At 51.2% G+C, this 18,958-nt stretch overlaps 8 protein-coding genes across 9 annotated transcripts; 4 read left to right on the top strand and 4 right to left on the bottom strand.

The window, feature by feature from the left end:
- Positions 1–961: 961 nt before the first annotated feature.
- H257_05363 (hypothetical protein) lies at positions 962–2,431 on the bottom strand (the record flags this gene model as incomplete). The annotated part of the gene is made up of 1 exon (XM_009830210.1): positions 962–2,431. One exon carries the CDS (start codon positions 2,429–2,431, stop codon positions 962–964), a length of 1,470 nt encoding a protein of 489 aa, XP_009828512.1.
- A 1,490-nt stretch (positions 2,432–3,921) lies between these two features.
- H257_05362 (hypothetical protein) lies at positions 3,922–5,480 on the top strand. Its single transcript, XM_009830209.1, has one exon. The coding sequence runs from the start codon at positions 3,931–3,933 to the stop codon at positions 5,398–5,400; it is 1,470 nt and encodes a 489-aa protein (XP_009828511.1). The 5' UTR covers positions 3,922–3,930; the 3' UTR covers positions 5,401–5,480.
- A 175-nt stretch (positions 5,481–5,655) lies between these two features.
- H257_05361 lies at positions 5,656–7,499 on the bottom strand. 2 transcript variants are annotated; one of them, XM_009830208.1, is made up of 4 exons: positions 7,444–7,499; positions 6,634–7,398; positions 5,960–6,563; positions 5,656–5,909 (listed from the first exon to the last, which is right to left on the bottom strand). In XM_009830208.1, the coding sequence occupies exons 1-4, from the start codon at positions 7,477–7,479 to the stop codon at positions 5,689–5,691; spliced, it is 1,626 nt and encodes a 541-aa protein (XP_009828510.1). In that variant the 5' UTR covers positions 7,480–7,499; the 3' UTR covers positions 5,656–5,688. The 2 variants fall into 2 exon arrangements, with proteins under 2 accessions (XP_009828510.1, XP_009828509.1); XM_009830207.1 differs by having other exon boundaries at positions 6,634–7,499.
- A 93-nt stretch (positions 7,500–7,592) lies between these two features.
- On the top strand, positions 7,593–12,049 carry H257_05360 (hypothetical protein). Its single transcript, XM_009830206.1, has 5 exons — positions 7,593–8,128; positions 8,190–9,376; positions 9,766–11,068; positions 11,186–11,506; positions 11,632–12,049. The coding sequence occupies exons 1-5, from the start codon at positions 7,625–7,627 to the stop codon at positions 11,932–11,934; spliced, it is 3,618 nt and encodes a 1,205-aa protein (XP_009828508.1). The 5' UTR covers positions 7,593–7,624; the 3' UTR covers positions 11,935–12,049.
- A 1,105-nt stretch (positions 12,050–13,154) lies between these two features.
- On the top strand, positions 13,155–13,939 carry H257_05359 (hypothetical protein; the record flags this gene model as incomplete). Its single annotated transcript, XM_009830205.1, has 1 exon — positions 13,155–13,939. The coding sequence occupies one exon, from the start codon at positions 13,155–13,157 to the stop codon at positions 13,815–13,817; it is 663 nt and encodes a 220-aa protein (XP_009828507.1). The 3' UTR covers positions 13,818–13,939.
- An 826-nt stretch (positions 13,940–14,765) lies between these two features.
- On the bottom strand, positions 14,766–16,217 carry H257_05358 (hypothetical protein). Its single transcript, XM_009830204.1, has one exon. The coding sequence runs from the start codon at positions 16,177–16,179 to the stop codon at positions 14,830–14,832; it is 1,350 nt and encodes a 449-aa protein (XP_009828506.1). The 5' UTR covers positions 16,180–16,217; the 3' UTR covers positions 14,766–14,829.
- A 42-nt stretch (positions 16,218–16,259) lies between these two features.
- H257_05357 (hypothetical protein) lies at positions 16,260–17,308 on the bottom strand. The gene has a single exon (XM_009830203.1). It carries the CDS (start codon positions 17,269–17,271, stop codon positions 16,291–16,293), a length of 981 nt encoding a protein of 326 aa, XP_009828505.1. The 5' UTR covers positions 17,272–17,308; the 3' UTR covers positions 16,260–16,290.
- A 948-nt stretch (positions 17,309–18,256) lies between these two features.
- H257_05356 (hypothetical protein) lies at positions 18,257–18,931 on the top strand (the record flags this gene model as incomplete). The annotated part of the gene is made up of 1 exon (XM_009830202.1): positions 18,257–18,931. One exon carries the CDS (start codon positions 18,257–18,259, stop codon positions 18,929–18,931), a length of 675 nt encoding a protein of 224 aa, XP_009828504.1.
- Between the last annotated feature and the right edge of the window lie 27 nt (positions 18,932–18,958).

The raw sequence follows: 18,958 nt of genomic DNA, 5'->3' as shown, positions 1-18,958 counted from the left end.
TGTAAACCCCCGCGTTTGCCGAAATGAAATGGGCAAACGCTTCAGGTTAGCAACATATGCTGCAGGAACAGCTCTTGCTCATCCAATCATAGGTACTTCCGATTAGCTAAAACTAAGTTGAATTAATCTAAAACTTCGTCACCCACTGGTTAAAAGCGGGTATTTATACCCAGATTAGCCAAAATATGTGAAAAGCACAATAATAAAGGTGACATTAAAAAAACCTTCAGTTTGAATAACATTGGGTGATATATCCACTTGTATAGGTTATAATGATATAGATTATGCTCCATGCTACTGAGCATCGTGCGTAACGCCTTATCACACGAGGCTGGGTAATTTATTTAACGTAACAATGAGTTAATGCATTACACTAGCTAGGTGCACATGGGATATCAGAGACCGGCTATAAATGCTCCTAGTACTGATTTCCCTCGCAGGTTAGAACGGCCAAGTTTGAACAATTTACACAGTATATTAAGTTTTGCGGTTATAATTGTGTTGGAACACTAACTTGGCATGACTATACTCGATGTTGGTTGACTGATCGAGACGAATGGTTGACCAATTTCGTGTGAAAAGTACTCTCAAGTCATGCTACAATACGTGGGCAGAATAAATTGATGTTTCTTTACTGTTAGTACGGTGCTGTTTCTGGCTTGTTGTGCCGAAAAATTAGGCGTTAAAAATTTGCTTGAGGATTCGTCAATGTGGCTGACTTGAAAACGTTAACGTTACGATGCTAACGTACACACATCCCACTGTGCAACTCATATTGCCAACTTTGAAAGGCCTACATTCCTCAACACAAGCTTACATGGTATCAGCCTTCTGCAAGATGACTCTATATTGAGCTTACCAAGTACCGATTGATACCTGCCGCTCATGCTTTTATTCACTACAACGATCCAGCCACGAAGGGCAAGTCTAAGGCGTGGACTTCTTGGGGAATTTGGGGTGTTTAGCATTGGTTGCGCAAGAATCCCTCCACGGCCAGCTCCACACGTTGGTGGGCCCACACTAGCGCGCCGCTGTCGGTGGCCTTAGCAGCCGACATGTCGCGGCAGTGCGACGTGCCGTCGATGAACACGAGCTCTGACTTGGGGTTGATCACGCCCGTAGCGTTGGTGACACTCAGCGCCGACCACGGATCGATGTTGCCGTTGGGGAAGATGACGTTTTCTACGTCGATTTGGAGGGCGCCGTACTTTTTGTTGGTGGCGGCGATGGCGGCATCGATTTGGGCTTTGGGGATGCCGTAAGCTTGACTGCACATCTCGTAGAGCACCTTGTCGATATCGTTGTACGATAGCGCAGAAAAGATCGACTTGGCGGACGCCGTGGTCTGGCCGTAGCCGAATTCGGCGCACGTTTGGTAGATCCACTGCCGGCCAATTTTGGTCGTGCTGAGCGTAGTATTGCTCAGGGGTGTGACCCACGAGTCCTTGAAGTCCGAATCCGTACATGTGGACGTGTACCGGGCGTTGTGCTCGGCGAGCTTTTCCAGGGGCGTCTTGTTGGGCTGGGCAAACAGAGTGCACGTGGAGTTCAGGTTGAACGCCGTGTTGTCATTGGATTGGGCTGTGCCTTGGAAGTTGCCAAACACCCACGACTCCACCGTCATGCGGTCAAAGTCGTTTTTGATGGGGGAGCATAGCTTGAAGAGCGCCTGCAGTTGAGCCACGTCTTCGGGCTTGGAGCTGCCCAAGAGGGTGTGGAGCCCTTCCAAACCCACCTTGACGGTGTTGACACACGCGTCCCCACCATAGTAATTCAAACCGAACGCAACTGTGTCGGCGTATTCGTGGTAGTCGCCTTTGGCCAAGATGGGACCAGAGCTAGCCACGGAACCAGCGAACCGGCTGCCGTGCTTGAGCTTAGCCCACGCCGCCAACATGCCTGGGTAGCTGCCCCCGAACGCGACCCACTTGCTATCCTTGGTCAAGTTGCGCTTGACAGTCAAGTGGTCTTGAAAGTTGACCAAGTCGTTCAGTGCTTGCTCGGCGCTCAGGTACTTGAGGCTCGCCGTGGTGAAGTCGGAAAGGGGCTGCGACTTGCCGTAGTATCGATGCTCCAAGCTCACAATCAACGCCTTGTGCTTCTTGGCGAGGACGTTCATGAAGAGGCCCGTCGACACGACGGTCGTATTACGCGCAACGTTTTCCCCATTGATGTACACAAACACGGGGGATCCAGGGCCACCGTAGAACTCGTCGTTGGTGAAGAAGCGCTGGCTCCACACTTTCGTGTTGGACGCGTCGTTGTGGTCGAGTTTTTGCGTGCTAAAGTACTCTTCATTGATGACCGCTCGGGGGTTTTCGACGCCATGCTCATGCTCAACCAAGTCCATCACATCAAAGTTCGTGCGCAGGAAGGGGTGGAGGGCGGCGGCGGCTCCCAAAAGACCAGCGAGGACAGATATACGGACCATATTTGGAAGGGGTGAAGAATTTCAAATGAACTTGCCTCAAGCGAAAGGTGCTGGATGTGTCACATTCCAAGCAGCTGCTGGGGCACCAAGGGGTGGCACTTATGGTGACCGACGAGGCGAAATGCTTTCAAGACATGCAAGTAACGAATTCACTCTGGGATGGTCCAAGACAAGGCACAGGTTCCAATGATTAAAGATAGTAAGTATTGAACAATGGGGTAGGACATACCTACAAGTGCAGTGGACTTCGAGTCACTACTCTGCATTAACGTAACGATAGTAGGATACCGTACATTGATGGATTGATTGCTTTCATTACCAAACCTGATCCCACTACACTTTTGCATGTTCCCTATTTCTAGTTAGCTTCCTCCGGAGAACATATGACATCCCTGGCTCATACACAATACTCCGGAGTATGTGTACTTGAGAGAGCAAATCTGTCATGCGTGTGTTCTGCCTACAAAAAAGATGGTCAAGTTTAAACAGTTAACCCTATTCTCAAATGCTAACGGCTGGAGTAAAGTAAGTGGTATTAGTACTGGTACCTATAATGGCATATCCTGATCATACTACACTGGTATCACTTGAAAATCTTTCGTTCAAAATGTCGAGCCATAAGTACGCAACTGTGCCCCCCTTCTTGCGTTTAACTTCAACTTTTGAGCAGCAAGGAAATCACCGACGATGATGATGTGCACATGCCCTCGGCTCAAACTTCCGCCCGTCATCGACGAGGGACCCAGGTGCTGTCGATTGGGGCACTGACTTTTCGACGTCATAGTGAAGGGCGTCGACTTTGGTTGATGGCGGTGCCAATTTGGGCTTCGATGTCGTCATTGCATCCGTCGTGTCGTTCGTAGCGCGATCTACGACGCACAAGCCATGGCGGACAAGAATCGATCTAACTGAAAATACCATCGAGGGACGTTAGTACAGTACGATCGCAATGTATGTATACGTATAGGTAAGCTAACTGTTAGTTTGAAAGAGCTCTGAGCGTCATCCAGGTCAGACCAACCAAGTGTGGCAGATTACCTTCTTACTACTATTAATAGTGCCGTAGTAATAACGTTACAATTCTTCGTCCAGAACCCCAAATAACTAACCTTTGATTTCTCGTCCGAATTCATCGACTTGGAGTGTAAAATAAAAACAGCACAATAATTCATACTTCGAAGTACAATGGATATATTTAAAAAACAATTAATATCCACCACGTTAGTTTATTCTGACCGATCGCTGTTGGCTAGATATTTGATCTGGGTTTAGATATAATTACAAGCCAGCAAGTTGGATGTGATTTCAACTTCACATGTCAAACGGATGTCGGTGAATAAAAGTGAACGCCACACGAAGACCAGGTAATTAAAGCGATTACAGTACTAGTACGCGCTTCGACAACACCATATGTGGGGGAGTGCTAGAACTGTATGTATGGTCATCGTGAAGCCATCACCTTCGTGTGCCTCACTTTCCAAGTTACCGTTCGACAAATCATGGTCCGCAACTTCGCCCTCGCCGCCTTGGCCGTTGTCATCGCCGCGCGTATCAACAAACACATGGATGTCGTGGAACTCATTGAACACCGCGCGGCTGTCGAAGACGTCCAAGCTGGTGTACCCGAAGAGTACTTTAGCACGCAAAAGCTCGACCACACTGACGCATCCAACTCCAACGTGTGGAGCCAGCGCTTCTTCACCAACGACGAGTTCTACGGCGGGCCTGGCTCCCCCGTGTTTGTGTACATCAGCGGCGAGTGGATTGCTCGCAATACGACCGTAACGTCCAAGGGGCTGCACATGAACGTCCTCGCCAAGAAGCACAAGGCGCTGATCGTACTCCTGGAGCATCGTTTCTACGGCAAGTCGCAGCCGCTGCCTGATTTCAAGGTGTCGTCTCTGCAGTACTTGACCGCCGAGCAAGCGCTGAAGGACTTGGTCAACTTTCAAGACCACTTGGCCGCCAAGCGCAACTTGACCAAAGACAGCAAGTGGATCGCGTTCGGGGGTAGCTACCCAGGCATGTTGGCGGCGTGGGCTAAGCTCCAGCACGGCAGTCGGTTTGCTGGTTCCGTGGCCAGTTCCGGCCCCATCGACACCCAAACCAACTTTTACCAGTACGCCGACAAGGTCGAGTTTGGGCTCAACTTCGTCGGGGGCAAGGAATGTGTTGACGCTGTGAGCGACTCCCTCAAGGCGTTCCACAATGTCATTGCCAGCACCAAGCCCGAAGACGTCGCGCAGCTGAACGCGCTCTTCAAGCCGTGCACACCCCTGGCGAACGACTGGGACCGCGCCGTCTTGGAAGCTTACGTATTCTATTCGTTCGAAGGGTTGTCGCAAGCCAACGACTACGCCGCGTACGGTCTCAAACAGGCCTGCGCAGACTTCACCAAGGTGGGCAAAACCCCGTTGCAAAAGGTGGCCGACTACTTCTACCTCCAAATCGGAGACGCCACGTGTTACAATTACGACTACCAAGACAACTTTCTCGACGCGTCCGTGACAAGCACGGAGGTCACGACCACGGGCACCAACCGACAATGGACGTACCAAACGTGCTCGGAGTTTGGCTTTGGCCAAAACTCGGCCTCAGCCAAGGGCATCTTTTCCGTACTGTCGTATCTGGACGTGAACAAGGCGTTCTCGGAAGTGTGCCGTCAAGCTTTCAACATCTCGGCCGCGCAAACCGACGCCGCCGTCGTTACCAACCGCCAAAAGTACGGCGCCCTCAAGATCAACGTTGAGAACGTCGTGTTCCCTACCGGCAATCTCGACGGCTGGGCCGCACTCGCTCCCAGCAACGCCACCGGAGTCGTCAATCCCAAGTCGGAAGTGATCGACGTCGTCGGATTATCGCATTGTGGTGACATGGGTGCCCCTGACGCGTCCGACAGCGTGCACTTGGCATGGGCCCACGTCAAGGTGGAAGCTGCTGTGGACCGCTTCTTGCGCGACCAATGTTAAATGCTCTTGTCATTTTTATCAAATAATGCAAGCAACCATCATTGATCTGTGTTTGCTGGGCAATAACGTTTCAAATCAATTTACACTGTTAACGATTTTACATGTGCTCAGCAACAGACAGCAAATTAGTGTGGGCTTATGCCAAGATCGTAGCTCCCATCAGGCGATTCATGCGTGACCGTTATATTATGAATGGCAAGACATAATCACATTGCCATTCAATAGTTTTGGCTACAACGCGTCCAATCGAGTGGCTACCACACGAAGCTATGAAGTAAGTTGTTGATATTACTTTCTAGTGCGGTTAGCAGCCTTGTCCTGTTGCTTGGCGAGCCACTGCTGCAAGTGTTCCTTCTGGACAACAAGGCATCCGTGGTTCTGAGCTGGGGTATGCGATCGCAGGGCAAAATGCGACCACAGCAGGGCTTCAATTTCCGGTTTCAGCACGGGCTTCATAAACTCCTTGCTGCCTCGGCCTTTGCCCGTGATGATCTTGAGCTCTTGCACCTCTACGCTCAACCTCGTCATAACCACTAATCCGCCAATCTCATGATCGTACCCATGGTTTCACGATAACTCTTGGGCTGGGTCGCTATCGCCGTAAGTGCAAACTGCACGGCCGTCTTGGCCGAGCCCTTGGAAAACGTGTGCAAATTCAATCCAAACAGCCCTTTGCGCCACTCGCCCAGGAGCTGCTGGTCCATCGCGCGTCGGAACACGGCTTCCCCCGTCTCAGTCTGGCCCACTTCGTCCAGGGCGTCAATTAGTGTGTGCACAAAATCAGGTTTCCCGAGGGGTACGTCGTGGCACTTAGCGAGCACAGCCGAGAGCAGATACTTTTTCGTCGGCAGGCGGTGGATGGCGCGCAGGACGCACGCCAGCGTCAAGATGGACGGTGAGATGCCACGTCGGTTCATGTCTTCGTACAACGACGTAACTTGGTTCGGGCCATTGCCAATGTCCGAGCCAGGGCGAAGGTACCCCAACATGCAAGTGGTAAAGCAAAACGCATCCGGTGTCAAGTGGGGAAGCGTCAAGAGATGCCGAAGGAGCCGGCGGCTTTCGTCCAAGTTGTGGGCTAGCATGTGCGCTCGGATCATGGCGTTGTACAGGTTCATATCTGCGGTCGTGTCCATGTAATCAGGTGCTTCTGTCGTTCGAATCTACGCGGAGGATCTCGTCGTGAGAACCAACTAAACCAACTAAAGAACATTCGTAGTAGTGATTGAATACCTTGTTCAGCACCTCGTGGACCACACCGTGTTCGCCGCAAGCGCTGAGCGTCTTGATCATGATCGTATACGTTTGGACATCTAACACCAAAGTCGAAGACGACAGCACTTGACGGGCTACGTCTACAAGCATCTTGGGCTGACGTCCCGAACTCAACGTGAGCAAGAGCAGGCGATACCCCCGCAATGGAATGGGCACGGAGAACTCCTGCATCTGCTTGAGCAGTGTCAACGTGTGTTTCCAGTCGTTCTTGTGCTTGAAGGCCTTGAGAAGTGGTCGATACAGCGACGCGGACAGCGTTCGTCGAACATTGTCGTCCAACGTCGGGATGCCAGCTACCAATGCATGTGCTTTGACCAGCGCTTCGTCGCCTTTGCCGTTTTCGGCCAGTGCCTGGCACATCAACGCCTGAGATTCCACGGACAGCGCTGGCTGGGTGGACGAGGATGGAGAGGCCGAGTTGTCGGACGAGGAGGGATCGTTCATGTGACCGAGGCCTTGCAGAATGTGCAGCACTTTTTTCGCTTCACGGTGGCGTCCTTGGGCTGCACACACCCTCAAAACAAAGTTGGCATGCTTAGGCTCTACCCATGTCGGGTGATTCGTCGCGAAGTGCTGAAACGTTCCCAGCGCGTGCTTCCAATCGGCTGCTTGCTCGGCGCGGTGAAGTTTGGACTCGATGATCGAAAGCGCTGCTGTGTTGTTCGCTACCGCTGTGCTCTCGAAGCGGCTTTGCATACTCCACAGACTGGGTGAAGCATGGCTCTGGTCACAGGGTGAAGCCACGCATTTCATCGTCACAGGACGTACCGGACGTGTCGCCGACAAAATGGCGCGACGCAGCATGAGAAAATGCTGCTCAAATCGCACACCATTATTGTCGGACCAATCGAAGTCGATAATTTACACCCCTGGGAACCGATATCGGATTTCAAAGGCAATACACCTCAATTGCGATAGTCCACACCAGTTACTCGACGACAACCGATCGATGCTGCGTCAACTTGCGCGCAGTAGTGCCGCCGGTCGACGGCATGCGCTTCGTGCCATCCAGAAGCCGCATGAAGCACATATCATGTGGCATCATCGTGCAGCATTGCAGCCTCTATCCCTGCGGCTGCTACATGCCACGGCGCCCATGCTTCGCACCGACGCGATCGAGCTCGTGTATCAAAAGAAGTCGCCGCTTGAACACGTCCTGCTCCGACCTGGCATGTACATTGGGTCTGTGGAATCGACGAAAGATACCATGTGGGTGTGGAACAACCAGGAAAAGCGCATGACCCAACGAGCCAACCTCGAGTACACGCCCGCGCTATACAAGATCTTCGACGAGATCCTCGTCAACGCCGTGGACAACAAGGTCCGCGACGACACCATGTCCCGACTTGACGTGACCATCCACCCTGGCTCGTCGTCCTCTTCCGACCCGCCCCGCATTTCCATCTTCAACGACGGCAAAGGCATTCCCGTCCAATTCCACAAACACGAACAGGTTGATTATTTCTCTTCCACCAAATGTCCATGTTTGTTCTCACGCGAGATACCACGACTAGGTATACGTGCCCGAGCTAGTGTTGGGCCACCTTCTCACGGGCTCCAACTTTGACGACGCCACCGCGCGGCTAACTGGTGGACGGCACGGCTACGGCGCCAAGCTGACCAACATTTTTAGTACCGAGTTCACAGTCGACACTGGGGACGCCCACACGGGGCTCCAATACACGCAAACGTGGCGGCACAACATGCGAGAGCGCGGGGACCCCGTCGTCGTGCCGTACACCGGGCCCAACTACACGCGCATCACATTCGTGCCCGACCTCAAGCGATTCCATGTGGACTCACTCACTCTCGACATGCAGCAAGTTCTAGAGAAACGCGTGGTGGACGTCGCGGGGTGCCTCACAAATGTGTCCGTGTCGCTGAATGGCGAGGTCGTGCCGCTGTCGGGGTTTCAACAGTACGTGCAATCGTACTGCCCATCTATCGCCACCGACGACGACGAAGAGGCGGCGGTGCTGTACACCAAAGTCAACCGGCGGTGGGAAGTAGCGGTGATGCCATCCGACGGCGGGTACTCGCAAGTGAGTTTTGTGAACGGGATGACCACGATTCGAGGGGGGACCCATGTCCAGATCGTGTTGGACCAGCTGTGTCGGCGGGTGGCAGACACCGTCGCTGCGCGGCACCGCGACCTCCCGCCCCTCCAGTCGTCTCAGATCAAGCCCCACCTCCGTCTCTTTGTCAAGGCGTTAGTGGAGAACCCAACGTTCGACTCGCAAATGAAAGAATGTCTCACGTCCAAACCCGAATTCTTTGGGTCCAGCTGCATACTCACGGAGCGGTACGTAAAGCAAGTGCTGGCCTGCGGCATCGTCGAGCGCGTGGTCGGCGCCCTCAAGACCAAGCAACGCACGGCACTTCTCAAGAAAGTTGCCAAGAAATCTAACACGGTGCAAGTGCCCAAGCTTGAGGACGCCAACTGGGCAGGCACGTCCAAAGCACACAAGTGCACGTTGATTTTGACTGAAGGCGATTCAGCCAAAGCGCTCGCGGTCGCTGGCTTGAGCGTTGTGGGAAGGGATGCATATGGCGTGTTCCCGTTGCGGGGAAAATTCCTCAACGTCCGCGACGCCACCGACACGCAACTGACAAAAAACGCTGAATTTAGCCATCTCTGTACGATCTTGGGGCTCAAACTCGGGCTCAAGTACGACACTTCTGCCGAACGCGCGACGTTGAGGTGGGAGTAGAATAGGTTACACGTTGCACTACTAGTGGGAATATTCCCTCGATTGTCAAGACCGTTGGTCACCGTGGACGATTGGATTATATATTGTCCATTGACTCCAAACTTGGACTTTTGTGTGAATCGCTAAAAATTCATCGATCGATTCTTTCTTTGCCTTGCATAGGTGACAAAGTGTGCTAGTGGGGATTGAATTCACACTAATTTCAGTCATACACTAATTCGATGTTAAGGATCGTGGTTCCTGCAATCGGATTGGCTCAATTCTTCTGCCGATGATATTCTTGTGTACATACTTTATTTGGTTGAGTGGTCGATTCATTACATCTCCAGTTGTCCTCTCCAGTTTAGAGAATAAACACCCCAATCAATATAATGTGTAGATACGGCCAGGTGATGCTCATGACGGACCAAGACCACGACGGCAGCCACATCAAGGGTCTGCTCTTGAACTTGTTTCATTCATTTTGGCCGGCGCTGTTGGAAGCCAACTACGTCAGTGCCTTCCTCACCCCTTTGCTCAAAGTCCATCCCTCCGTGGCTTCCAAAAAGCCAGCATTGCCCTTCTTCAGCATGCCCGAGTACGACCAGTGGAAAGCCGACCATCCGTCTGTGAAACACTCGGTCAAGTACTACAAAGGGCTAGGTACGAGCACGTCCAAAGAAGGCCAAGAGTACTTTGACGCGTTAAACGATCACCGGGTCGAGTACACGTCGACAAGTCCGGCGGATGGCGACGCCCTTGCGATGGTGTTTAGCAAGGACCGTGTCGCAGACCGCAAGCAATGGCTGCGGCAGTCCAACCCGCTTGACTTTGTGTTTGAACGGGTGGCCAGCATGTCCCTTGGGCAGTTTGTGCATGCCGAATTGATCCAGTACTCCCACGCTGACAACATCCGGTCGATTCCGAACGTGATTGACGGACTCAAGCCGTCCCAGCGCAAGGTATTGTTTGCATGCTTTCGACGGCACTTGGTCAAGGAAATGAAAGTCGCCCAACTGGCCGGGTACTGCGCCGAACACACGGCGTACCATCACGGCGAGGCGTCGCTATTGAGCACGATTGTCAACATGGCGCAGGACTTCGTCGGCTCCAACAACGTGCCACTGCTGGTTCCGTCTGGTCAGTTTGGCACGCGGCTCCAGGGCGGGAAGGACGCGGCGAGTGCCCGGTATATCTTTACGCACCTCCAGCCGTACACGAGGCTGATCTTTCCGGCGGCGGACGAAACGCTCTTGGAGTACGTGCACGACGACGGCGTACCCGTAGAGCCCGTGTATTTCGTACCGATTCTGCCCATGTTGTTGGTGAACGGCGCCGACGGCATCGGCACGGGGTGGTCTACTAGTGTGCCGAGCCACCACCCGATCCAAGTGATCGACTGGTTGCTGGCTCGATTGATGCAACCAAGTGACAAGTGGAGAGGCGGCAACGAGCTCGAGCCGTGGGTCAAGGGGTTCCAAGGCCGAGTGACTTCGAAACCCAACGGATTTGGCACCGAAGGAGTCGTTCGGGTTGTGCACGACAAGAAGAAGAGCTGGACGCTGGCCATCTCAGAACTCCCCGTGGGCAAATGGATCGACGACTACAAGACGTTTCTGTGGAGTCTAGTTGCCGCCAAGAAAGTTCAAACGTTCACTGAACACCACACCGACCGCACCGTGCATTTTGAAGTCGTCGTGCCGGTGCGTATATATATATATATATATCGGCGACAGGGTTCAAAGTCGTGAATGTGTACATACATGTATGTGGAGGTGGCTCACACAGCGGGGGGGGGTTGTGTTGCTGTTTTATCGTAGAAGGACGACAGCGACGACGACTTGGCGGCCGGAATCGACTGGACGAAGTGGTTCAAGCTTGAATCCAACCTCAATACGACCAATATGCACGCGTTCGATAGCACCAACACGCTGCAAAAGTACCAGTCTAGCGCAGACATCCTCGACGCGTTCTACCCCGTGCGACTGGCGCTATACCACCGACGAAAGGAATACCTAGTGGACGAATCGACAAGAGACCTCCGGCGATTGACGAATCGGGCGAGGTTTGTGCAGGCCATGGCATCCCACGACAGTCCGTTGCGGGTGCTGTGGAGCTCGCGCCCGTCCAAAGCTCAAGTGGTATGGATCTATCTATATATATATATATATATATATATATATATATATTATTCATCGAAAGCTGAAAATCCGATTGAGATATATATCTTATCGAACCATCCATGGCTGATACAAGGGTACTGTAGGTGGCGTTGTTGCAGGAGGAGGGCTTTGATTCGAGCCAATCGTTTGCAAAGAACCATCACGACGACCATGATGATGATGCAGATGGAGATGGAGATGGCATTCACGGGTATAATTATTTGCTCAAGACGTCGTTCCTGCAGTTCACCGACGAAAATACCACCAAGTTGTTGGCAGAAGTCGAGGCCAAACGACAGGAACTAAGTCGACTCGAAGCGACGTCCGCCGTCGAAATGTGGCGGGGGGAGCTGGAAGCGCTCAAGGCGGCCTTGCTCTCGGCGGATCCGCAGTATCATTCAAAGTAATACAGTAAAATACTACTGTATACTCTGGAGTATAGTTAGTACTCTTTGTTCTACCAGATCGCGATCAATTGTTGTGAGGGACTTGACTGGCGTTGTTTCTGGCTGGCTGTGCATGTCCTATGTCAATGCCTTCGATATTTTGTACCTGGGGGTGTACTACCAGTATATATTCGATTAGACTGGGAGGATTTTTCGTTGCTATATTGAATACCAAATCCGACGCACCTGTACGTATGTATGTGTATACATACACCTAGGTCCACTGGACCAAAAACAGTACAGTATCTCCATAACAATACAGTACAGTATCTCCATAACGTTACAGTATCTCCACAACGTTACAGTACAGTACAGTATCTCATGGCGATATGAGGCCATTTGGTTTGAAACTGTCACCGATTGTCTGGATACTTTGGCTGGACACCTTGCTGCATAAAACATTGTGTGGCTGCGATTTGAGGTGACGTGACTGGACAGTCGGCAGACAGGCTCGTCACTCAAAGTACAAGTGTACTAGTGTTTATTAGGGGATCAATCGAATGGGGGGTCGTGTGCGTATTGGCTGGATTCGGGCGACGAGATACCTTGTGTTTGATTGCGAAGAGCATCCTGACTCTGCTTTTCGCAACAGTTGCTGAGGATGCCATAAATCACTTTCCACGTGCGCAATTGGGGCTTTGATATGTAGATTTTATACCAGTTGTGGCGACTCCATGTGCGTGCCGTTGGGGCCTGTAGCGTGGCAGCTACTTTGGGCTGGCTACAGATTTCTGGCCCAAATGAAGGCACGCGTTTTGGCTAAGTGCTGAGCTGGCAAGCCCGCCGATTCTCTCTCTCTCTCATACCATCTTGTGTGTGTCTTCGTGGATAATCTCCTTGCCGATAACGTTAGCGTGATGAATTGCGAGCTCGGCTCGTCGGGACAAGTGCAACTTGTCGTGCATTGTAGAGCCACACGCGCCAGTCTGACATTGCAGCGAGTTTTGTAAGCTCGATAACGAGCCACTGAAGTATGTTCAAATCTAAAACTACGAAATCACAGTCTATTTTAACTTACAGTATGCGTACATTTCATTCTCTTAGTTAATTATGCATATATATTCTGTTTTTACTACATCGAGATATAACAAATCCACCCAGGTTGGGGCGGCGTTCCGGAGACGAAGCGACAGTGAAACGACCAGCTGAAAATAGGATACATGTTTTTCCATATATTCTTCATGGCCAACAAGTTCAAGCAGCACCTGCACGCGTCGACGTCTATGGTGGTCGACAAAACTTCGTACTTGTACCTGCGCAAGAAGACGCAGCACGAACCGCCCCACTTCATGGCGTTCCATGCTGCCGACCCCGGGGATGCCGAGTACTCAGAGTACATGGCAGCGTGGCTACAGACCAACGCCACCATCCGCAGCCTGGACAACGTCGTGCTGTATGCGGTGGAGGTCAACCTAGGAAAAATGCGATGGTCCATCCGTCGGCGGTACTCTGAGTTCCGCGAGTTACGGCAGTGCATGATCAAACACATGTCGAAGCGAAGCAGCTGCTGCATGATCTGTGGCGCGATGCTGCAGGGGTTGGAGGCGCTGCCGTTTCCACCAAAGCGACCGTCGCTGTTCTACAAGGCGGGGGTGGATTTGGACTCGCGCCAAGCCAAGCTCCAAGAGTTCGTCATCCTGCTCGTGGGGGTGATTCAAATGCTAAGGCAACACCAAATGCTCATGCAATCCAGCGCGGGATTCGTCAAGCGCAACAAGACGCAGTGCGACGTGTCCGACCTGCTCCGGGCCGTCGAGGCATTCTTTGCGCTAGACTTCAGTCGATACACGCGGTTTCTGGCCGAGCGAGGGGTGCTGCAGCCCAACGAAGTGTTGCTGGCATGAGCGACACTCTGTTCGATAGCCCCAACACAGAGTAGTACTTAACGAACCATAGTATTTACAGTTAGTCACGACATTCTTACCCCCGTTACTACAGTAGTTAAGCCATCGTGTCAAACCTGTGCGCACACGGAAGTGACCCACATAAGTTAGCTTTCATACGTTATCTGGTCGTATTGCTCAAGATACAGGTTGCACTTCACTTTGCACAAATACCATGTTAAATACTAACTTACAGTTAACGTAAAAAACCAATTTAACTGTAAGATAACTTTTTTGGAGGCATCGGAGTACAGTAGTGATTCCAATAGACAAGTCGCACCGCTTTCAGTTCATAATCAAATTATCCGTTTAGACGATGAACTTCACAGATAAATTTGTTACTTTCTAAGCATTTGTACTCACAAATTGATAACCAATTTAGTAGGATAACTTTTTATCTTAAAATATGTATGTGTCGGAGCATTGAAATTCTGATTATGGTATTTTAAGTATGTATGCTTCGGAGCATTGAAATTCTGTAGTTAGGGTAAGCGGTTACAACAGGTTTCATATAATTTATACAAGGGTATTGTTTTATAAAGTTATATTTTTGTTGTGGAAGGATATCAACTGAGTTTAACACTCGACAAAACCTCAGATCCAACCCAATGTGGCCCGTGTCGACTAGGGTACTTCAAACCCAATCTTGATTAACTGTTACCAATCGCTTCTACGTCGTTTTTGCATTTCATTCATGTGACGGAATGGTCAGTCAGCATTATATGACAGAGGTTTCGACTCGAACAAATAACGATTTGTGATTGGGCAATACAAAAATATCCTAATTGGTAAAGTTATCTTAAACTGGTTTTTTACGAAGTACTAGTATTAATACTTCGTAGTAACGTTATATCGTTTTCACACACAAGGCTCCTTGGCAGACTGCATACGGAAACATCACAACAGGAACGCTGCATCATTTGCTCGTTATTACAAACTATCCCAACTCACGGAGGCCAAGTTGAGTTGTTGTCTATCCCGAATTCACGCCCGGGTTGAGCAATGCAGTGCCCTCTGCTACAAACTTGGCGTCCCGTTCAAACATGGACCGCAGCATGTCGACGTCGTCCAATTCTCCGCGGTAATGCTGGTAAAACAGCATCTCAAACGCGTCTACGTGGGGCACGAGCATGTACGGAACGTACGCGATGTCTAGCTTCTTGTACGGGTTATCCTTGTTCCAGTCGGCGGGTAGCTGCGCGACTTGGACCTTGATGAGCTTTGCGTTTGGAGCTGCGTACTTGTGGAAAGCAAACTCCACGACGGCTTCGCGGTGTCGACAGTAGACACACCACACGCGGTTGTTGTGGGGCCACGACCCTGACATGAACAGCAAGTACGTCGGCACTAAGTCTTCAAACAGCCTCGCCATGCGCCGATACGCGGCGTAATCGCTGATGGTTTCCACTGAGTTTTTTCTAGTACTAGTAACAGACGTGCCTTCGGTGAGGGCATACTCGATCAAGTCGGCGTTGGCCACGGACTGTCCTTCCAACACAAAGCTCGTGTTGGCGTACCCTTGGTTGTTGCGCTCATATCGCATGAACGTTGGCACGTCATGTAGCAATATGTCAAAATCGCTGCGGAAGGGCGAGTTGTCCGCTTCGGCTTGCGAAGATCCGACTCGAACGATGGCCAGCCGATGGCGAGGGGAGAGCGAGTGGTAGGCGGTGAGGGCGGCGGCTTCGGCGTCCGCGCAGGTAGAGGACCAATGTTCGTGGGTGTCTGGGGATTTCGCACATGTAAACAAAAGGAACATGGGGCGATCCAGTGATTTTAAGAACGATTGGGTCGCGTCGAACGAGGTTAGCGTGATAACACCTAGTGGGGGATGGGCGTCGGATGGTGCAGTGGTCGTCGTGGTTGTCGTAGACGCTTTGGAAGTGGTCGGGACAACAGTAGAAGTGGTGGTGGGTTTGGCGGTGGTCGGAGATCGTGTGGTTACTGTCGTCTGCGGTGGTTTTCTCGTCGTGGTCAACGATGTGGTAGTGTCGTGATTGATGGTGGGTACATGCACGTTAGATCGAGTGGCCGTGGTGGCGGAGATGTGGTTGATGGTCGATACTTGTCCAGTGGTGGATCGTTGGGCTTTCGACGGCGGAGACTCCTCTGCTAGCACGGCCAAGGTGCTCGGAGCGACGTCGTCTTGTACCGCACGGACACGGCGGTCGCCGGTCAAGGATGGCGCGTCGTGGCCCCATTCCATTTGAGATATGCACCACACGTAGAAGACAATCACAGACAACACACACATAGATAGCAACATGGTCAGGTTGATTCGGAGCCCAAAGCATGTCGGGCTGCGGCGGCCACGTTGCCGCATTGGAATTTGCTGCGTGACACTGACACTGTTGGTAATTCAGCGTTTTTATTCAAATGATTGGAGATTATACGAAATTTAACTGGAAATATTTGAGTATATTATAACTGTTATTTAGGTACTTTCAGCATATATTTCGCCTTGGTAAAACGCTTTGAGCAGTGCCGTTTCCTCATAAATGGCCGTGTACTCCTGAAACTCGAGCGCCGCCGAGCTGTCCTGCCTGAAGCTTTCTGGTTTGGCTCGGATCAGCATGGGAAGTCCCGAGATTGTAATGATTGTTTGCATGTTGAACGGGTTGTCGTCACGATGCCAATCCTCCAGCGACGAGGCAGTGACCACGCGTAGAAGGACTGCATCGTCCGACGCAAACTGTTCAAAGTAGGTCATCACGGGCAGTTCGGCTTCGGCGCAGAAAGGGCACCACAGCTTGCCGTCGGGGTTGGTACCTGATACAAAGTATACGTACAGCGGGTACGTGGACTTGGCGGCCGCGTAAGTGTCAAAGTACATTGCGAGTCCTTGAACAGTACTGAGGTGCAGGACGGTCGGCGGGGACGCCCGCGGCGGCGTCAAAATTGCATGTAACATGGCTTCGTCGGACAGAAACGCACCGCCCGTCAAGAGCGTCGTCGTGTGGAGGTCGCCATCGTACCGCAGCAAGGCAGGGATCTCGTCGACACGAAAAAGCGGCCCCACGCGGAACGGGTTGGATGCATTGACCCAGTCTTCTCGAGACCCGACGCTGACAACTAAATGTCGTGCGCCAGTCGAGGCAAATGCCCGATCAAGGGGCTTTCTCGCTTGTTCGCAGTCAGAGCACCAGTATTCTCCAGACGCGAGCTTCCCGCTCACAACGAGCACAAAGTACGGGTCGCCCGAGGTGGTATTATAGAGCACGTCTTTGGCCTCCGTGTAGTCGAGTGCATCATGTTTGTTGGGTTGGTGAAACTTGGAGCGGCGGAATCGAAGGGTGTTGAGCATCGAGATGGTCGAGTCGTGGTGCAGTGACGACGAGATTTCAGACACAAAATACAAGCTTGACAGCAGGGCCAACGCCACCAGGACTTGAAGGCCGACAAGGGATGACCGCATACCGTCAAAGTGATGATGATTCGTCACTGTGGGGAAAAATACAAATGCTGCGTGACACTACTGCTACAGTAGTACCAGTACCCGCTTCTAAAATCGAACAACAAATTGGCCAAAAAACGAACGACGAGGACGATAGCGATTGTAGCAATGACAACATACAGTCGACAATGGAACGTTGCTTCGGTTTGGTCATGAAAACATTGAAGTCGAAAATATCGTTACGCAGACTATATGGGCTCTATCTATTGCACAGTAACGTTAGTTCATTGTACATACTTCATTGTGTGCTTGTGTATTACTTGTACTTACTACTACAGTAGTAGTGCATATAAAGGTACTACTTGTGTTGTTTTGCACCCATCGTACATTATGCTACCACATATGTTACACACCGACCAGGGCCTTTACAGTAGAGAATATTAACCGGATATGAGTCCTACCCTAACTTATTGTTAATCGTGCCTTCTGTTGGTACAGAGATTTCACGGTCCGGATATTCATCCGAACTGCGGGTCCTCTTCATCCGGATATCCCTTCTTTCCAGGTGTTGTAACGGTTTTTGAATTCGTCAGAAAGAATGACGGGACCCAGATTTCACCAGGCATTTGTAGTATACTGCATGTAGTATACTACTTCCCCTATTCCATAAAACTGGAGACATCATTTTTGGCCGATATTTAATATGCAAGTTTGTATTAGCAAATCTGAGTCATTTTTATTCAAAATTTGGTGAACACAACGTGAACGAGCACGATGTGCTGCGGGCGACATCATTGAGTACAAGTAGCTGACATGCAGATACATTAGAGAGGTTTTGGTGCAATTCCAGTCCCTATCCAGTGGGGCGCCCCACCATATGATGACAAAACCAGAGTCAACTTCTTAAATCTAGTTCTGGAACCTCCTTAAATGAATGTTTTGTCCACCGTGTGAGTTGACTCTGTGGAATTTTGGTTTTGTCCATACATCCCTCTGACCACCAACCATGTCGACGCCACCTAAGCGCCGCAACTTCACCGAAGAGGAAGAAATTACGCTTCTTCGCCAAGTCTCCGCCGACATGCCCTTCCTTGCCCGACGCGGACTCATCATGGACAAATGGGTGGCCATTGCGGAAACTCTAGCGGCAAACGAAGACTTTGGCAGCCCCGACTTCGACGCGAAGAAGGCCAACAATCGGTTTATCGCTCTCGCGGAGGCACACCGCAAGAGCAATCGCGTGTCGGCACGTGCTTCTGGCATTTCAGAAGACGTCGGGGAGAATGTGGCCCTGCTCGATGACATACTCTCAGCACACGATGACGCAAAGAAAGAAGAGTCACAGCGAATCGCAGATGCCAAGAAGACACAAGAGCACAACGACAACCTGGGCAGTGTTGTGCGTGAGGAGGCGATGCAGTCGCTGGGAAAGCGGAAGTATGATGTCGACGACGATGGTGCTTTTCGGGGTGGTGGCGGTAAGATGCTAAAAGTGATGACGATGATGCACGAGCAAGTTCAATCCGAACTTGAATTTCAACGCGAGAAGCATGAAAACGAAATCAAGGAACGTCAAAAGGATCGCGAGTTGCTTGCGCAAAAAATTTGGAACCAACAAGAGTCAATGCGTATTCAACAGGAGTCAATGGTAGCTTTGATAAAATTGCTAATGAACAAGTAGTAGATTTTTTTTGTTAAACTTCTACAA

This window comes from Aphanomyces astaci (assembly GCF_000520075.1).
Source record: "Aphanomyces astaci strain APO3 unplaced genomic scaffold supercont1.10, whole genome shotgun sequence".
Taxonomy (NCBI): domain Eukaryota; phylum Oomycota; class Saprolegniomycetes; order Saprolegniales; family Verrucalvaceae; genus Aphanomyces; species Aphanomyces astaci.
Note: the sequence above shows the minus strand (reverse complement) of the source record. Positions and strands in the feature narration are given on the sequence as shown.

What these genes read in the sequence shown, in the direction of transcription:
- H257_05362 (XM_009830209.1), top strand. Translation starts at nt 3,931, where the DNA reads ATGGTCCGCAACTTCGCCCTCGCCGCCTTGGCCGTTGTCATCGCCGCG.
- H257_05361 (XM_009830207.1), bottom strand. Translation starts at nt 7,479, where the DNA reads ATGCTGCGTCGCGCCATTTTGTCGGCGACACGTCCGGTACGTCCTGTG. An exon ending in TCCACGAGGTGCTGAACAAG is followed by an intron (nt 6,564 to 6,633) that starts GTATTCAATCAC and finishes TCCTCCGCGTAG; the next exon opens with ATTCGAACGACAGAAGCACC. An exon ending in GAGTTATCGTGAAACCATGG is followed by an intron (nt 5,910 to 5,959) that starts GTACGATCATGA and finishes GGTTGAGCGTAG; the next exon opens with AGGTGCAAGAGCTCAAGATC.
- H257_05360 (XM_009830206.1), top strand. Translation starts at nt 7,625, where the DNA reads ATGCTGCGTCAACTTGCGCGCAGTAGTGCCGCCGGTCGACGGCATGCG. An exon ending in AATTCCACAAACACGAACAG is followed by an intron (nt 8,129 to 8,189) that starts GTTGATTATTTC and finishes TACCACGACTAG; the next exon opens with GTATACGTGCCCGAGCTAGT. An exon ending in ATTTTGAAGTCGTCGTGCCG is followed by an intron (nt 11,069 to 11,185) that starts GTGCGTATATAT and finishes GTTTTATCGTAG; the next exon opens with AAGGACGACAGCGACGACGA.
- H257_05358 (XM_009830204.1), bottom strand. Translation starts at nt 16,179, where the DNA reads ATGCGGCAACGTGGCCGCCGCAGCCCGACATGCTTTGGGCTCCGAATC.
- H257_05357 (XM_009830203.1), bottom strand. Translation starts at nt 17,271, where the DNA reads ATGCGGTCATCCCTTGTCGGCCTTCAAGTCCTGGTGGCGTTGGCCCTG.